Genomic DNA, 16,959 nt, shown 5'->3' on the forward strand with positions numbered 1-16,959 from the left:
CTACCCGCAGAGCTGGGGAGCGATTCTGGAAACCAAGAATTGTGTGTTGACTGTCTGCTGGTTCCAGATGCCACTTGTTCTGGGGTCTGGGCAAAGACCGCTGCATTCCATGGCACCCCTGCAGAGGAAGGACCCAGGATGTTTATCTCAACAGAAAGCAGCAAGAAGGGAAATCTTTTCTTCTCGACTTCTTCCCCTTCTTTCCAGAGGAATCTCTACGTAAAGACTCATTCACTGACCATTTTATTCATTCATTCCTTCCAGACCCTCCATCGCACATTCACCCAACCAGCCAACGTTTCTTGAGCACCTCTCATGGGCCAGTCACCATTCTAAGGTGTGGGGACAGAGTGAGGATCAAGACAGGTCCACGTTCCCTCCAGATTAATTAACTATTAATGGCCTTGTCACCACATCTGCTCTCCCCCACTGCAAGAAGAGCAGCATTCTGTTTCAATGGCCCAGGAGTACTTTTCCTGACCCAGAATTCCACCCTCCCCTTGACTGAGTCCCCCATTCCTGGAGCTGGAGGTTTCCTGGGCAACTGCCAATCTGCTTTGGGCTTTGCTTCCTAAGAGCGGGTGGTGGTATAGCACAGTGGTTAAGGACCGTGACTTAAGAGGCAAATGCGTTCAAGTTTCACACTTGTTATTTCGTGGCCTCCAGAAGTCCCTTGATTTTCAGTTGTACGTCTCTCATGTGGAGATAATAAAAGCACCTAAATATTTTTAAAGTATAAATGCATATACTGTAACGAAAGTGGAGAGAATAAAAGTCTCTCACAGCATTTTTAGAGAAATTAAATAAACAAGGCACCTCAAACTCTTCACCCTTACTGACTTCTAGGTAATCAGCAGTACTTCAATTGTGAATCCAGTTCTTCTCTCTCTACTCATTTGCGGGAGAGGAGGGCTACTCCTCCTGCCTTCGGAGCCACCTAGGGCCCTCCCGCCCCTGAGGCCTCATTGGTTGGGCCAATAGCAGTCTGAAGGACAGGTAGTGAAGGGATGGGCCGTGCTTCTCAGAGACACAGCTGTGGAGAGGGTAGGGACTCAAAATATAGAGCAGTAGTTCTCACCAAGTGAGATTTATGCCTCCACCATGCATGCAACAAATATTTACCGTACACCTACTATGTTCCAAGTACAGGACAGGCCACAGAGGTGACAGGAATGGAAGAAGTACAGGAGACGGACCCACATAGAGGGGGACCAATTTGTCCTGGTGTGGACTTTCTCAGTGTTAGCACCTAAAGTGTCACATCCCAGGAACTCTCTCAGTCTCAGGTAAACAAGGATGATCGGTTGGTGGAACTCTCTCAGTCTCAGGTAAACAAGGATGATCGGTTGGTGACCATCCTGGGATGTTTCCTCCTGACCTGGCATCTGCCAGGCACAGCTCAGGGCCTATGACACATTCAGGCCCCTGCTGACAGCTCTGAGGTCAGAAGAGGAAGCAGCCTGCCGCCTGCGCTCAGAAGCCAGACCTGGTCAGCGGCAGCGGGATGCGAAGTATTGTGTTTGGAGCCAGACAACCTGGGTTTAAAGCCCTGCTCTACCCTGGCCACACGGGGGACTTCCCCTTTGAGCTTCTGTCCCCTCACCTATGAAATGGGGACAGTCATCTGGACCGAGCCTACCATCAGGAGTGGGTGGGTCCCTGTAGGAGCCACTGTGACCAGTCTTGGATCTCCCGGAAAGCGCCCACCTGGGGCCGTCCTGGGAGCGCCGAGTGACCAGAAGGCCCAGCTGGCTGAAAAGAAGCCCAGGCCGGCCCCACCTGCCTGGATCCATCACCTTCCTTTGGAGGAGGACACCCAGTTACTGGGAAGAAAGGTGACTCTTTCTTGAGGCTCAGAGGGAATGTGAACAAATCTTCCCTCTTTTCTGAGAGGTGTCACAAGCATTGGAAGGTGAACTGAAATTCTGGCCAGAACAGGTTAGATTCAGGGCCCGACCTCTCAGCTCCAAACACCCTCCAGGCATGCAGACTCCCGTGATTATCTCCTTCTCTGGGCCTTGGGTATCTCTGGTATCTCTGGCCAGGACTGGGCAGGGGCGATGGCCGCAGCAAGGCACTCAGTAGAGCAAGGTGAGAGCTTCACGTGCCCTATGCTGCCATTACCCTGGAGAAGCCCTGCTGGGAGGGGGTGGAGGGAACACTGTCTTCCTGGGGGAGGTACCCACGTGCCAGGAAACTGCCAGGAGAGGACAAATGTCCATCAACCCTCAGTCTCTTCCCAGGCAGAGGGTAAAGACTGGGACTTAGGAATCATCCAGAAACTGGGATTCAGATCCTTGTTGTGTGACTTTAAACAAAAGGTTTACCCTCTTTGAGGCTGTTTCCTCTTCAGTAGAAACAACAAACAAAAACGTCAGTGCTGCCTTGTTCTTACTCACAAAGGCTCAATCGAGAAAACACAAAGCTCTGGCACATAGTAGGTACGCAATACAAAATGAGGGTTACTGAGGTCCTTTGAGGTTTTAGGGTATCTTAGCCCCAGGGGCAAGGAGGAAAACAGGACAGAATGCAAGTGTGGAAGAGGACGGATGGGGGTCCAGGGTGGAGGGAGAGTGAGTGAGAAGCGGATTTCCTCCAGCTCTGGAATTTTTTTTTAATTACTCTCTGGGGGGGGGTGGGGTGAGAAATTCAGAAAGGTTAGGTGTCTAACCCAAGGACACACAGCCTGTCAGGGCCTGATTTAGATTTCCTTTTCTCTCTGCCCAGGGATTAAGGGTGTCTTTTCCAGCGTGTAAGTCAAAAGTCCTGAGAGGCGTCTGGATTGGATCCAGGGAAATCCCTACCAAGAGGTTATCCCTGCGCTGAAGAAGTACAGGGTGGTGAGGAGAGTGCTGACCACAGCCCAGGAACCAGCCTTCCCTGGGGTAGGAACAGGAGTCTAACCAGTTCAAACAGTCCTCAGCATCCGACCCTGAGTGAGCCTTGGGGACAAAAGCAGTTACACAGCCTCTGTTTGTGGCAACGTGCTTTAGGGACACGCCCCATCTGAGGTGGTGGGACCGTCCTGTACAAACCGGCCCACCATTCATGTCATTGTGTGGACGCCTCACAATGGTGCCCAACCACAAAGCTCTTCCCAGGGCCAAAGCCTGGTCTTGGTGACTCAGAATTGGGGCCCTAGGGCGCCCTCCCCCGTGTTCCAGGAGCTGCAGCCAGCCTGGGTTGTGGGAAGACCAGGTGGTAGCCTACCCACCCCAGGTGGCCCCCAGGCTCAGTGTCCAGGGCCTCACACCCTCTGAGGATGTAGACGCCCCTCTCCCCCCACCTTCAGACCCTGGTGGCCTCCATGTCCCAGCACAGCACTGAGGACAGTCTTTTCTCCCGGGAGGAACAACAGAACAGGTATTTAAGCACCTGGCACATCGTAGATGACCGCTCTGCAAGCCTCGCGGTATCTTGGACGCCAGAGGAGTTTGGCTGGAAAGTCCTGACTTCCTGCCCAAGGAAGCAGCAGGAATAAAACAATGTGGGGGTCTGGGCAGCCAAAATGACCAACAGGGCTGCAAAGCCCTCTTTTGAATCTAAGAACACAGCTCCCCTAGCCCCCACAGGATGCCTTCCGCCTCGTAGCTTCCTGTCCTCCCATCACGCAGCCCAAACACACTCACGTGACACTGACCTACTCACTCACCTACATGCCAGCTTCCTGCTTCTTGCCTTTGCCCACCGGTTCTCCCCTCCAGGCGTGTCCTTCCCTTTACTACTAAGTGTGCCTGTGCAAATCCTGCCAACCCAATACCACCCTGCTGTCTAGGCAAACTCCCCCCTCTCAGCGCCCCCTCAGATGGCAACGCTCCTGCTCAACCTGGGCTGGGCACCCACATTCTTCATCCACCATCTTGGAGCTCTTGGAAGTCGCTTGTTCATTTCACACCTGAGAGCTGGGCACAGGTGTTGCGAGCTGAGGTGTCAAATAAAAAAACACCTCATTCATCTCTCGCAGGACATGGATGGAGCTTGAGATTATCATGTTAAGCGAAATAAGTCAGAAAAAGTAGAGAACCATATGATTTCACTGACACGTGTATATAAAACTGAAAACAACAAAAGAACAAGACAAACAAATGAAGGAATAAAAACTCGTAGACACAGACAATAGTTTAGGGATTACCAGACAGTAAGGAGGGAGGGGAGCTCTAGAAGAGGGTAAAAAGGGTCTAATATATGGTGATGGAAGGAGAACTGACTCTGGGTGGTGAACACACAATGGGATTTATAGATGACGTATTACAGAATTGTACACCTGAAATCTATGTAACTTTACTAACAATTGTCACACCAATAAGCTTTACATTAAAAAAGGAAAAAAAGAAACAAGTCAAGAACCATATGACTTCACTCACATAATGGGACATAAAACTGAAAGCAACAAACGAACAAGACAAACAAGCAAAGAAACAAAAACTCATAGACACGGACAACAGTTTAGTGGTTACAGGGGGTCCGGGGGAGGAGGTGGTAGAAAAGCATGAAGGGGGTCAGAGAACTGACTCTGGGTGGTGAACACACAGTGCAATGTATAGACAATGTGTTATAGAAATGTACACTTGAAACCTATATAATTTTACTAACCATTGTCACCCCCAATAAATTTAATAAAAAATAAACAAACAATAAAGTAGCTCACTTAATGGACAAAAAAGAACCCCACAGGGAATGAGAGTGAGCCAGTGAATGAAGGAATGCCTGGGCACCTCCACACTCCTCTCAGCAGATACTTAATTCATGAAGAAGCAGTTTTGCAAACTTGCCCAAGTCCATCTGGAGAACGCAGCCTCACCTGTCCAGCTGTGAGGTAAGCCTGTGCCAGGAAGCAATAGCTCTCCTGGCTGCCCCCACGGGGGCTTGGGAAGCCCAGGGTACCTGTCACTGCCCCTCTGCTCCAGGGATCCTCAACAGGCCCCAGTCCCATCCGTCTCACTTACCTGGCCCGCAGATGAGGACACTCACAGCCACGGTCATCAGGGGCCCAAACCGGCGGCACTGGCGGTGTGCAGGGCCCTCCCAGCCCATCTCCTGCCTGCCCACCCTGGCGGTGCTCCTCACCCCTGAACAAGTCCCTGCGACTGAACCCTGCCCAGCCGGGCCCCAGCTCCTGGGAGGGCTGTGAGGACACGCCTTGCTGAGCTTCCCAGGAGGGGCAGGGCTTCCCTGGGGGGAAGCTGTGGTGACACCGCTGCCGGCAAAGGTCAGCGGCATCATCAGCGCCTGCAGTGACTAACACCTGCTGACCAACACCCTCTGTGAGATGGGCCCCAAGGGGACCCCCAACCCACCAGACAAAGCCTGGCTCCCGAGACTGTGGCCTAACTGAGAGACCCCCATGGGTGCATCTGGGATTAAGGAAGGACAGGGACCTGGGCATCAACCTGTCTCATTCTTTGAAGCCCCTGGATTCTACCTCTGACACCTACCTGCTCAGAGGCTGGCACCACCAGCCCGGGGCTGGTGGACCCTCCCTGGAGGAGGTACACACGGTTGGCTCAGAGGGTTCTGGAATGTGCGGGTGTGGAAAGGAGACTGCACTCCCCCGTGGGAACTCCCCGGCTGCCAGGGCAGCTGAGGGCCAGGTCTGTAGTACCTTTCAGGAGCCCCCCAGAGCCACCCTCTCCCCCTCTGTGCCCGACACAGCCACCATAGGGCTGTAGTCCCTTGCTCCCCAGCCAAGCCCTCAGGGGCCCCTTGCCAGGGACAGAGAGGGCATGAAGGGCTGCGGTGGGGTACCAGAAGGGGATTGGGTATTATGCCCCCCAACATCTCCGCAGCCCCCAGCATGTTTCTTCTCGCCCTGGACCTGGGCTGTTATGACAGCCGTCCCTGAAACAGCCTCTCTGCCGTGTGCCCAGCATAGATCCTCCTCAGGTACCATGCACCTCACGGCCCCCACTCCTCCCCCCGTCCAGGCACTCAAGAGACCCCCTCCCTGCCCTCCTGTCCCATCCCTCAAGCCTCTAACAGCCCAAAGCCGGGAGGGTTTATCTCCTCATTCAAGGAAGGCATACACAGGTGCCCAGTGCGAAGGTGGCAGGCGGTAGACACCACGTGGGGCCCCGTACATCTCCTGGATATTTGTATCCAGATCCAAACTCCTGTGGCCAGGGCAAGCTTGTCAGAAAACTTCAGGCCCTTCCACGTCCTCTGTAACTTACTCTCTCCTCTCTGCTTGCCCTGCTTTTATTCATTCACTCTCAGGACAAACATACTCTGAGCCCCAGCTCTGCTCTGGGCATGCAGCCTGACCAAGGACAAATGAACAAGTACAGGGATCACGCTGGGGTGGCAGAAGCACAGAGATTGGTGGGAGACACCAGACACAGACTGGGAAGAGAAAGGGAATCAGGGAATGCTTCCTGGAGGAGGTGACACATACACCAAGACCTGAAGGACAAGCTAGAGTCAACCGAGCCAGGGTTGTGGGGAGAGGAAATGGGAGGGTTCTGGGGAAAAGATACAGCAGTACCAAAGGCTTGAGGCTGCAGGAAGGGGGAAGTTGAATCTGGCCTTTGTCCAACTCCCTCACCCCTAGTTCCCTATCGAGGTACGTCTTCCCTTCCTAAGAAAAACAGGCCAAGCTAGTGAGTCCTGTGGAAGGAGGATCACTGTGCTCAACTCCCCCATTTCTCAGAGGGGAAAACTGGGCCCCAGAAAAGCACCAGAACAGAAATCACTGACAGAGCTGGAGGCAGACCCCAGGCCTCTGGACTCCCCCAAATTCTTCTCATTTCAGCAATTCAAGTCCTCTTTCACTAAGACATGACAACAAGCACCATCAGTCTGTGAGGCCTTGGGGTCTAGGAGCTGCCTTGCTCTTATGAAGGACACTCGGCAGTGAATGGGATTAGGTTCATGATGGGTAATCACAGCTGCTATACTGAACACCTACTATGTGTTGGGCATGGCTTCCAGTCATCACCATGACGCAGGTCTTACCCTCACAGCGAGTCTGTAAGGTGGCCGCTGTCAGTGCCCATTGCACAGATGAGAATGCCAAGGCTTAGGGATCTGCCCAGAGTCACTCAGCCAGGGTACAGCAGAGCTAGGATTTGAACTCAGTTTGCATCTAAAACAGTGTTTTTCACCCAGGGGGATTTTTTGTCCTCCCAGAGGACATCTGGTGATGTCTGGAGTCATTTTCAGTTGTCATGAGGGGGAAGGGTGTTGCTATTGGCATTGAGTGGGTAGAAAACAGTGAATGTCCTATAGTACACAGGACACCACCACCACCACCACCACCACCAGCCCCACCCCAACAATGAATTATCTGGCCTCAAATGTCAATAGTTCACTGATAAGAAACCCTGGTCTAAAGCTGTGCTGTTGGCCAGTGGAAATTTCCGTGATAATAATGTTCATGTTTACACCGGCTCCATCCAGGTAGCCCCATGTGGTTACTGAACACCTGAAATGTGGCGGGTAGGACGGGGGAACTGAAGTGCTCATGTTGTCTAATCTCAGTTTAAACAAACAATATCTGTATCCCATGTTCATTGCAGTATGATTCACAATAGCCAAGAAATGAAAACAACCTGAGCGTCCATCAATGGACAGGTAAATAAAATAATGGAATGATACTCAGCCATAAAAAAGGAAATGTTGCCATCTGGGACAACATGGATGGACCTAGAGCATATTATGCTCAGTGAAATAAGTCAGACAGAGAAAGACAAATACTGTATCATCTCATTTAGATGTAGAATCTAAAAAAAAAAAAAATCAGAAGACTCAAGCTCACAGATACAGAGAACAGATTCGTGGATGCCAGAAACAGGGGGTGGGGATGGGAGACATGAATGAAGGAGTCAAAGGTACAAGCTTCCAGTTATAAAATCAGTAAGTCAAGGGGATGTCATGTATAGTATGGCGGGGGGAAAAAAAAAACCAATGCTCAGTTCAGTTATTAGAAGCCTCAGAAGGAAGCAGGCTTGAAACAGTATGGGCATGTGAACGTACTTATTTTGACTGGAATTTTACAAAATCTAAATACAGATCAAGTAGTTCAGATTGAAAAATCTAGCTGCGCAATAAAATTTAAAACGCACACTGAATTTAGAAGATAGGAGAAAAAGAATGTAAGCCATCCCCTTAATAATTTTTATATTGATTACTTACTAAAACGATAAATATTTGGATATATTGAGTTAAATAAAACATATGATTACAATTAATTGCACCCATATCTTTTTACTCTTTTAATGGGGCTACTGGAAAATCTACAATTACATATGTAACTTGGGTTCTCTTTCTAATGGATAACGCTGGTCTGGGATCTGAGCGCTCCCCACCATAAATAAGCATAACCATTTCATGTAATATTCTTATTATACCTAATTTAATCTTAATCATTGTAACTATAAATACCTTTGCCTCTGTTCTGTCTTCCTCAGCTTAGCTCCATCGGCAGGATCACTGGGGAACTGGGGGAGATTTCCGGGTGCTGGAGATATGCCCGCTCCCCTGCAAGTGCACACCGAGAATGGTGCTATTGGAGAAAGAGAGAAGAAGGCTCCTGCTCTACCCAGACCACACAGGGCCTGAGCCAGCCTTCCCTATCAGGTAGCATTGGTGGGGGCCCAGGGGAAAGAGCTGACACTGCCTGGACACAGTCAGAAAAGTGGAGGAGAAGCTCACTGAACTCCTGCAGCAGAAGTGGGTTTGGGGACAAGGGAGAGCCCCCATGCCAACGTCCTACACAGGAAGCTCAAGAGGAGCTATCTGTGATTCTTGAGAAGAGACATTCCAGGCAGAACAACAGACAAGGCCAGATTGTCAGGACCACAAGAAGTCCAGAGGGAATGAGATGGGTGCTGGAGAGAGCCTGGGTTCTATCCCACCCTTCACAGCACTGGTAAGGACAATATGCTGGGCATCATGGCTAAGGGCACTGCCATTAAACCCCAGCATGAACATGAGGCATTTATTCAATGTGTTCTCTGAACTCCACCTCTCGCAGACCTCGTAGCTCATTTAGCTCTCATGGTATCTCCAGATGGTGCATTCATCAACCCATTTCAGAGAGACATAAACTGAGGCACAAAGAAATTTCATAACTCACACAACACCCTGCAGGGAGGGGCCATATGTCTCCATCTGTAAAATGTTCAAGAACAGGCAAGACTAACCAATGGGGATGGAAATCAGAATAATGGGACATTGTCTGAAATGGAATGAGGGAAACTGCTAGAGCAGCAGTTTTCAATGGGGGTGTGGGACTATTCTGCCCCCCAGGAAACATCTGGCAATGCCTGGAGACATTTTTGGCTGTCAGAACTGACAAGTGCTCCCAAAGACATATAAATGGCAAACAAGCATAAGAAAAGGCACTCAGCATCACTAATTGTCAGGGAAATGCAAATCAAAACCGCAATGAGGGGCGGCCGGATGGTTCAGTTGGTTATAGCATGAGCTCTGAACAACAGGGTTGCCGGTTCGATTCCCACATGGGATGGTGGGCTGTGCCCCCTGCAGATAAAGATTGAAAATGGCAACTGGACTTGGAGCTGGGCTGTGCCCTCCACAACTAGGTTGAAGAATGACTTGGAGCTGATGGGTTCTGGAAAAAACACACTGTTCCCCAATATTCCCCAATAAAATTTAAACACACACACACACACACACAATGAGATACCTGATACCTGCTAGAATGGCTGTCATCAACAAATTAACAAACAACAGGTGTTTGCGAAGATGCAGAGAAAAGGGAACCCTCAGTACTGTTGGTAAGACCCAAATTGGTACAGCCACTATGGAAAACAGTATGGAGGTTCCTCAAAAACTTAAAACTAGAACTACTCTGTGATTCAGTAATCCCACTGCTGGATATTTATATAAAGAGAACAAAGTCACTATCTCGATGAGATCCCTGCACCTCCATGTTCATTGCCACTTTATTTACAACCGCAAACACATGGAGACAACCTAAGTGTCCACCAACAGATGAGTGGATAAAGAAAGTGTGAGGTATACCAGGGGTGCCAAAAAATGTACACAAGTGGATACTTTGGTCAACGTTACTCAAGCAGTAGTTCACCATAATCAGAAGTGTCTGGAAGCTGATGGTAACCACTTTGAGCACCTCTTGCCATTGCAGAAGTCAGACGTGACTTGCATTCATCTTTTGTTATTGGTATAAATTGAATATTACAATTTTAATACAGTTTTCCTTTCTTAAAATGTATATACATTTTTTTGGATCCACAATGAAATATTATTCAGCCACGAAAAGGAAGAAACCTTGCCATTCACAACAAGGATAGCCCTGAGGGCATTACGCTCAGTGAAATAAGTCAGACAAAAACAAAAAACAAATACTGTGTGACCTCACTTATACGTGGAATCTTTAAAAAAAAAAAAAAAAAAAAAAACCTCAATAACACAGAGAACACACTGGTGTTTGCCAGAGGTGGGGAATGGGGGAAGGGGAAATGGGGGAAGGCGGTCAAAAGATAAAAACTTCCAGAAAGAAGAAACCAAACCCTGGGAAGTGTGGGTGCTGCTGGCATCTAGCAGGTGGCAGCCAGGATGCATGCTCAGCATCCTGCACAGACAGCCCCTCACAACAAAGAATTGCCCCCCCCCCCGCAAATATCCACACTACGGAGGCTGGGAAACCCTGTCCCAGAGGGAAGGAATGTTCCATACTCTGAGCCAAGGGAAGGTAACACGTATGGAACAATTCATTGAGTCATGCACTCACAATGAGGACATTTTGTACACTGGACTCGGTGGGCGTTACACCTCAACAGAAAAATTTTAACAATTAACTTAAAATTGTACCAATGCATTTGGCAGAGGGTGCTGTTGAACCGAGGCCTGACTGAATGATGTTTTTTCACCTGAGCAATGACAATGCCCTTCTTGCACCCCTTCTTGCTCTGATCCAAGTCATTCTCTATTGCTCACCTGGTCAAACCCTCCAATGCCCTTCTCATGCAGAACTTGGAGTACAATCAAAATTCCTCGCTGTGATCTTCACAGCCCTTGGGTCTGGCTCCAGCCACCTCTTGGTCTTCTCTTCCCTTTACTCTCCCCTCTCTGCTCTGCTGCACTATCTCCCTGCTGGAAGCACACATGAAGACTTTGCCCACCTCAGGGCCTTTGCACATGCTTGTCCCTCTGCCTGCAACTCTACACAACTGGCTCTTTCCCACCTCCCAGGCCTCCAACCAAATGTCACATCCTCAAGAGGTCTGCTCTCACCAACCCCCAACTTGTCCTGTGTTCTCCACCTCTTTACACTTCATTATCCTCTTTATTTCCTCTCTAGCACAGGCTAGATATAGAAAATATAGAAATATAGAAAATATAGAAATTTTCTATATTTCTAATTATTCTAGGATCCATATGTTCACTGGTCTATTGCCTCCATCTTCCTGTTGGGCAGGGGCTGGGTCTATCTTAGTCATGGGAATATGCCCCATGGATGGCACACACTAGGCTCTCACATATTTGTTGAATAAAAAATAAATACATCCCTAGGAGTTCCTCGATGGGGTTGAGAAGGAAACCCTGTTGTATTTAATTTAGCCATTTGAGGGCCTAGCAGCTCTAGGAACCAGTCTTCTGAGGGCATGCCCTGTGAAAGTCTATCCAGGACTTCCTTTCCATCCTCGGAAGCTTCCAGGTAATTCTTGACCCTCTGCCACCCACACTACCTTAGTTCTGGCTCTCACCTCATCTTCTGACGTTTCAAACAGCCTCTTTATTCATCCTCTATCTCCAGCCCCACCCTGAAATCCCCTCCACCCAGCCAACGAGTGACCTTTCAAAAATGCAGAACCAGCCATGCCCTGCCCCTGGTCTGAATTCTTCAATGCCTTCTCATCCCCCTCAGGATCAAGTTCACTCTCCAACCTGACTCTTAAGGCCCACCTTCATCTGGGACCTGCTTCCCCCATTCACCTCATCACCATTTCCCCCATAAACTAGAGCTTCAGCCGTGTCAGAGTAGCCAGCCTTCCCTGCAATGTTTGACAGGGCTTCTCCCCTCCAGGCCTTGCCGGCTGTTCTCTCTACCAGGACTGTCCTCCCTCTCCTCATTCATTCCTTCAAAGGCTTTGCTTCTGCATCCCAGGAAGCCCCACCACCTCACACAGACAGAATGTGTAACTCCCCGCCCCATTTCCAGAGCCCTCTGTCACTGTCTAGTGAAAGAATGTGACCACACGCTCACATACCTGTGTTTTGATTTCTTGCACACCTTAGATTTGTGAATACTGCACAGGGTACCTGACACACAACAGGTGTGCAAAAATACAGAGGGTGCCAAAAACATGTATACACATTTTAGGAAAGGAAAAGACTGTATTAAAATTGTAATCCTCAATATATACCGATAACAAGATGAATACAAGTCACGTTGGATTTCTGCTATTATAAGAGGTGCTCAAAGCGGTTATTTTAATACAGTGGTTTTTTCTTTCTTAAAATGTGTGTACATATTTTTGGCACCCTCTGTATGTAGTTTGCTGACTGATGCATTTACTTATTGACCAATCACTGGCCCCAAGCACTGGGGACAAAGAAATGAAGGAGACAAACGTGGCTGAAAAAGCAAATAGGTTGCTACTCTCTGTGTTTTCTATTCCCCTCTGGTGCTTCATCCTCCTTCCAACCACGGTGGTTCTTTGTACTCATATATGGTACACAGGACCCCATGATGGAGCCTAAACCGCCTTGTCTCAAATCCAGACCCATCTGGTAATTTTAGAGGATTTAAGGTCTACTGGGGATGGATAATCCTTAGCTGGGGGGCTGTCCTGTGCATGACAGATGACAGATAGGGTGTTTAGCAGCACCCTTAACCTCTACCCACAAGATGCCAATAGCAGCTCCATCCACCCCTTTCCCCACCATACACAGTGGTGACAACCAGAATGTCTCCAGATATTGCCAGCGGTCCTCTGGGGGCAAAATCACTCCTAACGGAGAACCACCAAATTATATCCATACCAGAATCTGGCCCAAAGACAAGATTCAGTTATTAAGAAGAGAAGTGCTTGCAAGTACAGCCAAGTAGTTAAAAGCTTATGGTTCTCATAAAACGTCATTGACCTATACATATAGACTCGACTGGATCTAAATTATAGTTTCATATAAAAGGGAAAAAAAGGCATAGAAATAGAGATCAAACTGATGGTTGCCAGAGAGGAGGGGAGTGGGGGATGGGTGGGAAAGGTGGAGGGGAATGCAGTCAATAACACTGTGATAAGTTTGCAGGGTGACAGATGGTAACTAAACAGCGTGGTGAGCACATTGTAAGGTATGTAAATGTTGGATCCCTATATTGTGCACCTGAAATGAATATAATACTGTATACGAACTATACTTAAATTTTAAAAAATTATAGAAAGAAGAAAAAGAAGGGGCAATATTCTATATCTCTCTGGGGTGATGCTGACAAACTTCTATATCATGATGGGGGTTTGGGTTACACCAATGTGTGCATTGTCCAAAGTTAGCAAATTACACAATATCTGTGCATTTCATGGAATGTAAACTTGATCTCAAAAGATAAACATCTATGTGCAGATATTGAGTTCTGGTTAATGCCCTGCACGGTGAACTACTTAGTGGGGGATGGTACTCATAATGCAACTTCTTTGGAATACATAAAAAATAAGATGATATGGTGGATAAAAGGATGGAGGGAGGGAGGGAAGGAGAGAAGGAGGGAGGGAAAGAAGAAAGGCTGGAAGGAAGGAAGGAAGGAAGGAAGGAAGGAAGGAAGGAAGGAAGGAAGGAAGGAAGGAAGGGAAGGAAGGAAGGGAAGGATGAGTGGATGGATGGTTGGAAGGATAGAAGGATGGATGAGTTGATGGATGTGTAGATGATGGATGGATGGATGGAGAGATGTGTGATAAAGTAAGTATGGCAAAATGTGAATTTAGAATCTTGGTGTTGGGTATATGAGACTTCATTGCAACATTGTTTCAATTTTGCTATATGTTTGAAATTTTTCATAATAAGCTGTTGGAAAGCAATGCCTTGGGCTATACACTTAAAATTGTGCATGTCATTGAGCCTAAGTTCTAGTTCCTTGAAAATATTGTCTATATAGATAGCTTTGGGGTCAGATTGACCTCTGACCCAGCTGTGCCTTCTTTTCCCCTGAACCTGCTTTCTCTCTTTTATCAGGTCAGGGTTACAGGCACAAGCTCTGGAGTCGGACGCACAGGGTTCAAATCAAATCTCCACTACGTCAGGTGTCCAGCTTTGGACAATGACCTCACTTTCTTTGCATCTCCAATGGGGCAATGACAGCATCTACTTTGCAATATTGCTATTGAGGCTGAAATGAGCAAAGCAAGTGAAGACGAGAGGTGGCACTAAGCCTGTTTCTCTGGGAGCATGTGTGAGATGAGACACCCCCTGCATGAGACACCTCTACGTATGAGACACCTTCAATCACACTGGAGGAGGCTTTGAGAGAGACTTTAGAAAAGCAGAAGGTGGGAGGGGGCAGGGCCAAGGAAAAGGGGCTCGTCTAATCATTTGCAAGTACTAAATCTATTCATTTTCATCTCCCGCCCCCCATGATGCAGCCTGAGAAATAGGCACATTCCAAAGCCACATGGACTTTTCCTCATTTGCAAATCTTAAAAGAAGGATTAAGCTTGCAGCATGGCTGCCGCCTTAGCGTTCTTGAGTCAGGAGAGAGCCGAGCCAGGACCCGGGGCGCCAAAGGACCTGAGGGGCCCCCACTCCAGTCACTATGGACAGTTTTGTCTTCCGCTGTGAGCTCTCGGGGCCCCACTTGCTCTTTCACCTTCAACGTAGAGGAAGAGGATGGTGCAGAGGCCGTGCAGGCTTGGACCGGGCTCTGCCTCAGGGAACCAGGACCACCAGGAGACTGCCGTCCCTGTGGCCAACCTCAAGTTGTTCTGCATGGGTGCAGCCCACGCTCAGCTTGGATGACTTCCAGCTCCAACCGCCTGAAGTCAGGTTCTGACACTGCCCGGATCACTGGGCGGCACCAGATGGTGACTGTAAGCAATGACATTTTGGAGGAAGAGGAGAGCAGAGAAGAGGGGAGTGAGGAGGAGGAAGCTGAGTTGTGCCCCATTCTTCCTGCCAAGAAGCAGCGGGGCAGGCCCTAGCACTCCTTGGTGAGTGAGAGGGAGGGGTGCCCAGAGGGTCTGAGAGGCTGGAGGAACAGGTGCTGACCCCTCATTTGCTCTCCTGATTGCCACACATGCCGTGTACCACGTTGCTGTACAATTATCAAGAATTTTAAATGTCTTCTTCTTTGAAGAGGATGGGTGGGTTGGGGCATCTTGGACTGGTGCTAGAAGAGAGGGGGTCCCATTCTCCACAGGGCCCTGGTCCCCTCATCTTGTACCATGCCTGTGGCTTCCCTTTTCTCCAGGAGGGGGAAGAATTCTGAGCTTCTGTTGTGACCCTCTCTCCCCACTTTCCTGTAAGGTTGGCGGGCAGCATCTGACGCCCAGGACTACACATTTTTAATGCTTTTTACATTTTTGTATAAAGGTTGCAATAAAGTAGTGTCTTTTTTTTTTTTTTTTTTTTTTTTGCAAAATAGATTAAGATGTCTTCTAGAACTTGCCATTGGGTCTCCAGCCTTCAGCTCAACAGTCTATTATACGTAATAAGTTCCTCTATCCATACTTTCTGAATTATGCAAAAACGACTGAGGTGTCAAGTGCAGATGACTCTGAGGGCAGAAGCCTCATGTTATGGGTTGAATTCTGTCCCCCCAAAGATGTTCAAGTCCTAACCCCCAGTATCTGTGCATGAGACCTTGTTTGGAAATAGGGTCTTTGCAGATGATTCGGTTAAAACGAGGTCATTAGGATGGGCCCTAATCTAATCTGTGTCCTTATAAAAGGGAACCTTGGACACAGAGAGAGACATACACAGGGAGAACGGCTTGTGACCATGGAGGCAGAGATCCGGGTAACACATCTACAGGCCAAGGACTGTGGAGGTCGCCAGCCAGCCACGGAAGCTAGGTGGGAGGCCTGGCATGGACACTTTCTCCCTGACAGCTCTCAGAAGAAATCAACCCGGTCATCACACAGACTTCTGGCCTCCAAAACTGTGAAATAACACATTTCTGCTGTGGGAGACACCCAGTTTGTGGTAGTTTGTTACAGCCACCCTAGGAATACAGCTGCAAATAGCAACAAGGAAGCTAATAGTAAGTAGGGCGGGTGGGGAGGGGGCAGCCACTCAATTCAAACTGACTGGTTTTCCTCAGGAGCTGCCAAGTGCCAGGTATGAGGGTGTAGCAGTAAAAGGACAACAACTTGAGAAAGTCCCAGAAGTACACACTGTTCCCCAATCACGTCCTGTTCCCCTCCCCAATAAAACCTTTAAAAAAAAAAAAAAAGAAGAGTCCCCATCCCTGCCCTTAGGGGGCTCTGAGTGACAGAAGGAGGCGGGCAAAAATAAGGAAGGGCACACACCTTATTTCTGTGGTGGCAAGTGACTTACAAGGTGGGCATTTAATCAAATCTGAGGACTTGATGAAATCTGGGGGTGGGATGGAAACCTGAGAGGTGAGTAATATCAGACAAAGGGAGGGCAGAAGAACATCTGAGGCGGCAGTTTCATTCAAGGGATGGAGAGGATCTGGAGAGACAGGTGTCAGGGTCCGGAACGTGGTGGACCCAGGTATGGTTAGCAGAATAATGGCCTCCCAAGGTGTCTAAGTCCTAACCCCCCGAACCTGTGAATGTGACTTCCCATGGCAGATGTGATGGAGTTGAGGACCTGGAAATGGGGAGGTGATCCTGGATTATCCAGGTGGGCCCAGTGTCATCACAGGGGGCTTATGAGAGGAAGGCGGGAGGGTCTGGGCCAGAGAAGGAGACGTGATGATGGAAGCAGAGGTCAGAGAGACAGAGAGAAATCTGAAGACGCTACACTGCTGGTTTTGAAGAGAGATAGGGCCATGAGCCTTGAAATGTGGATAACTTT

General features: G+C 48.8%; 1 protein-coding gene and 1 pseudogene across 2 annotated transcripts in view; one reads left to right on the forward strand and one right to left on the reverse strand.

Moving 5' to 3' along the window:
* Window positions 1–5,034, reverse strand: part of LOC308508967 (mucin-16-like) — a gene marked incomplete at both ends in the record, with an annotated part of 84,070 nt that extends 79,036 nt beyond the window's left edge. The window contains one exon of the mRNA XM_081076476.1: window positions 4,947–5,034. Coding sequence (XP_080932602.1) covers window positions 4,947–5,034 — 88 coding nt within the window. The remainder of the gene's footprint in view (window positions 1–4,946) is intronic.
* A 9,606-nt stretch (window positions 5,035–14,640) lies between these two features.
* LOC308508968 (nucleoplasmin-3-like) lies at window positions 14,641–15,116 on the forward strand (annotated as a pseudogene). The gene has a single exon. The product of its transcript is annotated as a nucleoplasmin-3-like (transcript).
* The last annotated feature ends 1,843 nt before the right edge of the window (window positions 15,117–16,959 follow it).

Source organism: Rhinolophus hipposideros (genome assembly GCF_964194185.1).
Source record: "Rhinolophus hipposideros genome assembly, chromosome: 16".
Lineage (NCBI taxonomy): Eukaryota > Metazoa > Chordata > Mammalia > Chiroptera > Rhinolophidae > Rhinolophus > Rhinolophus hipposideros.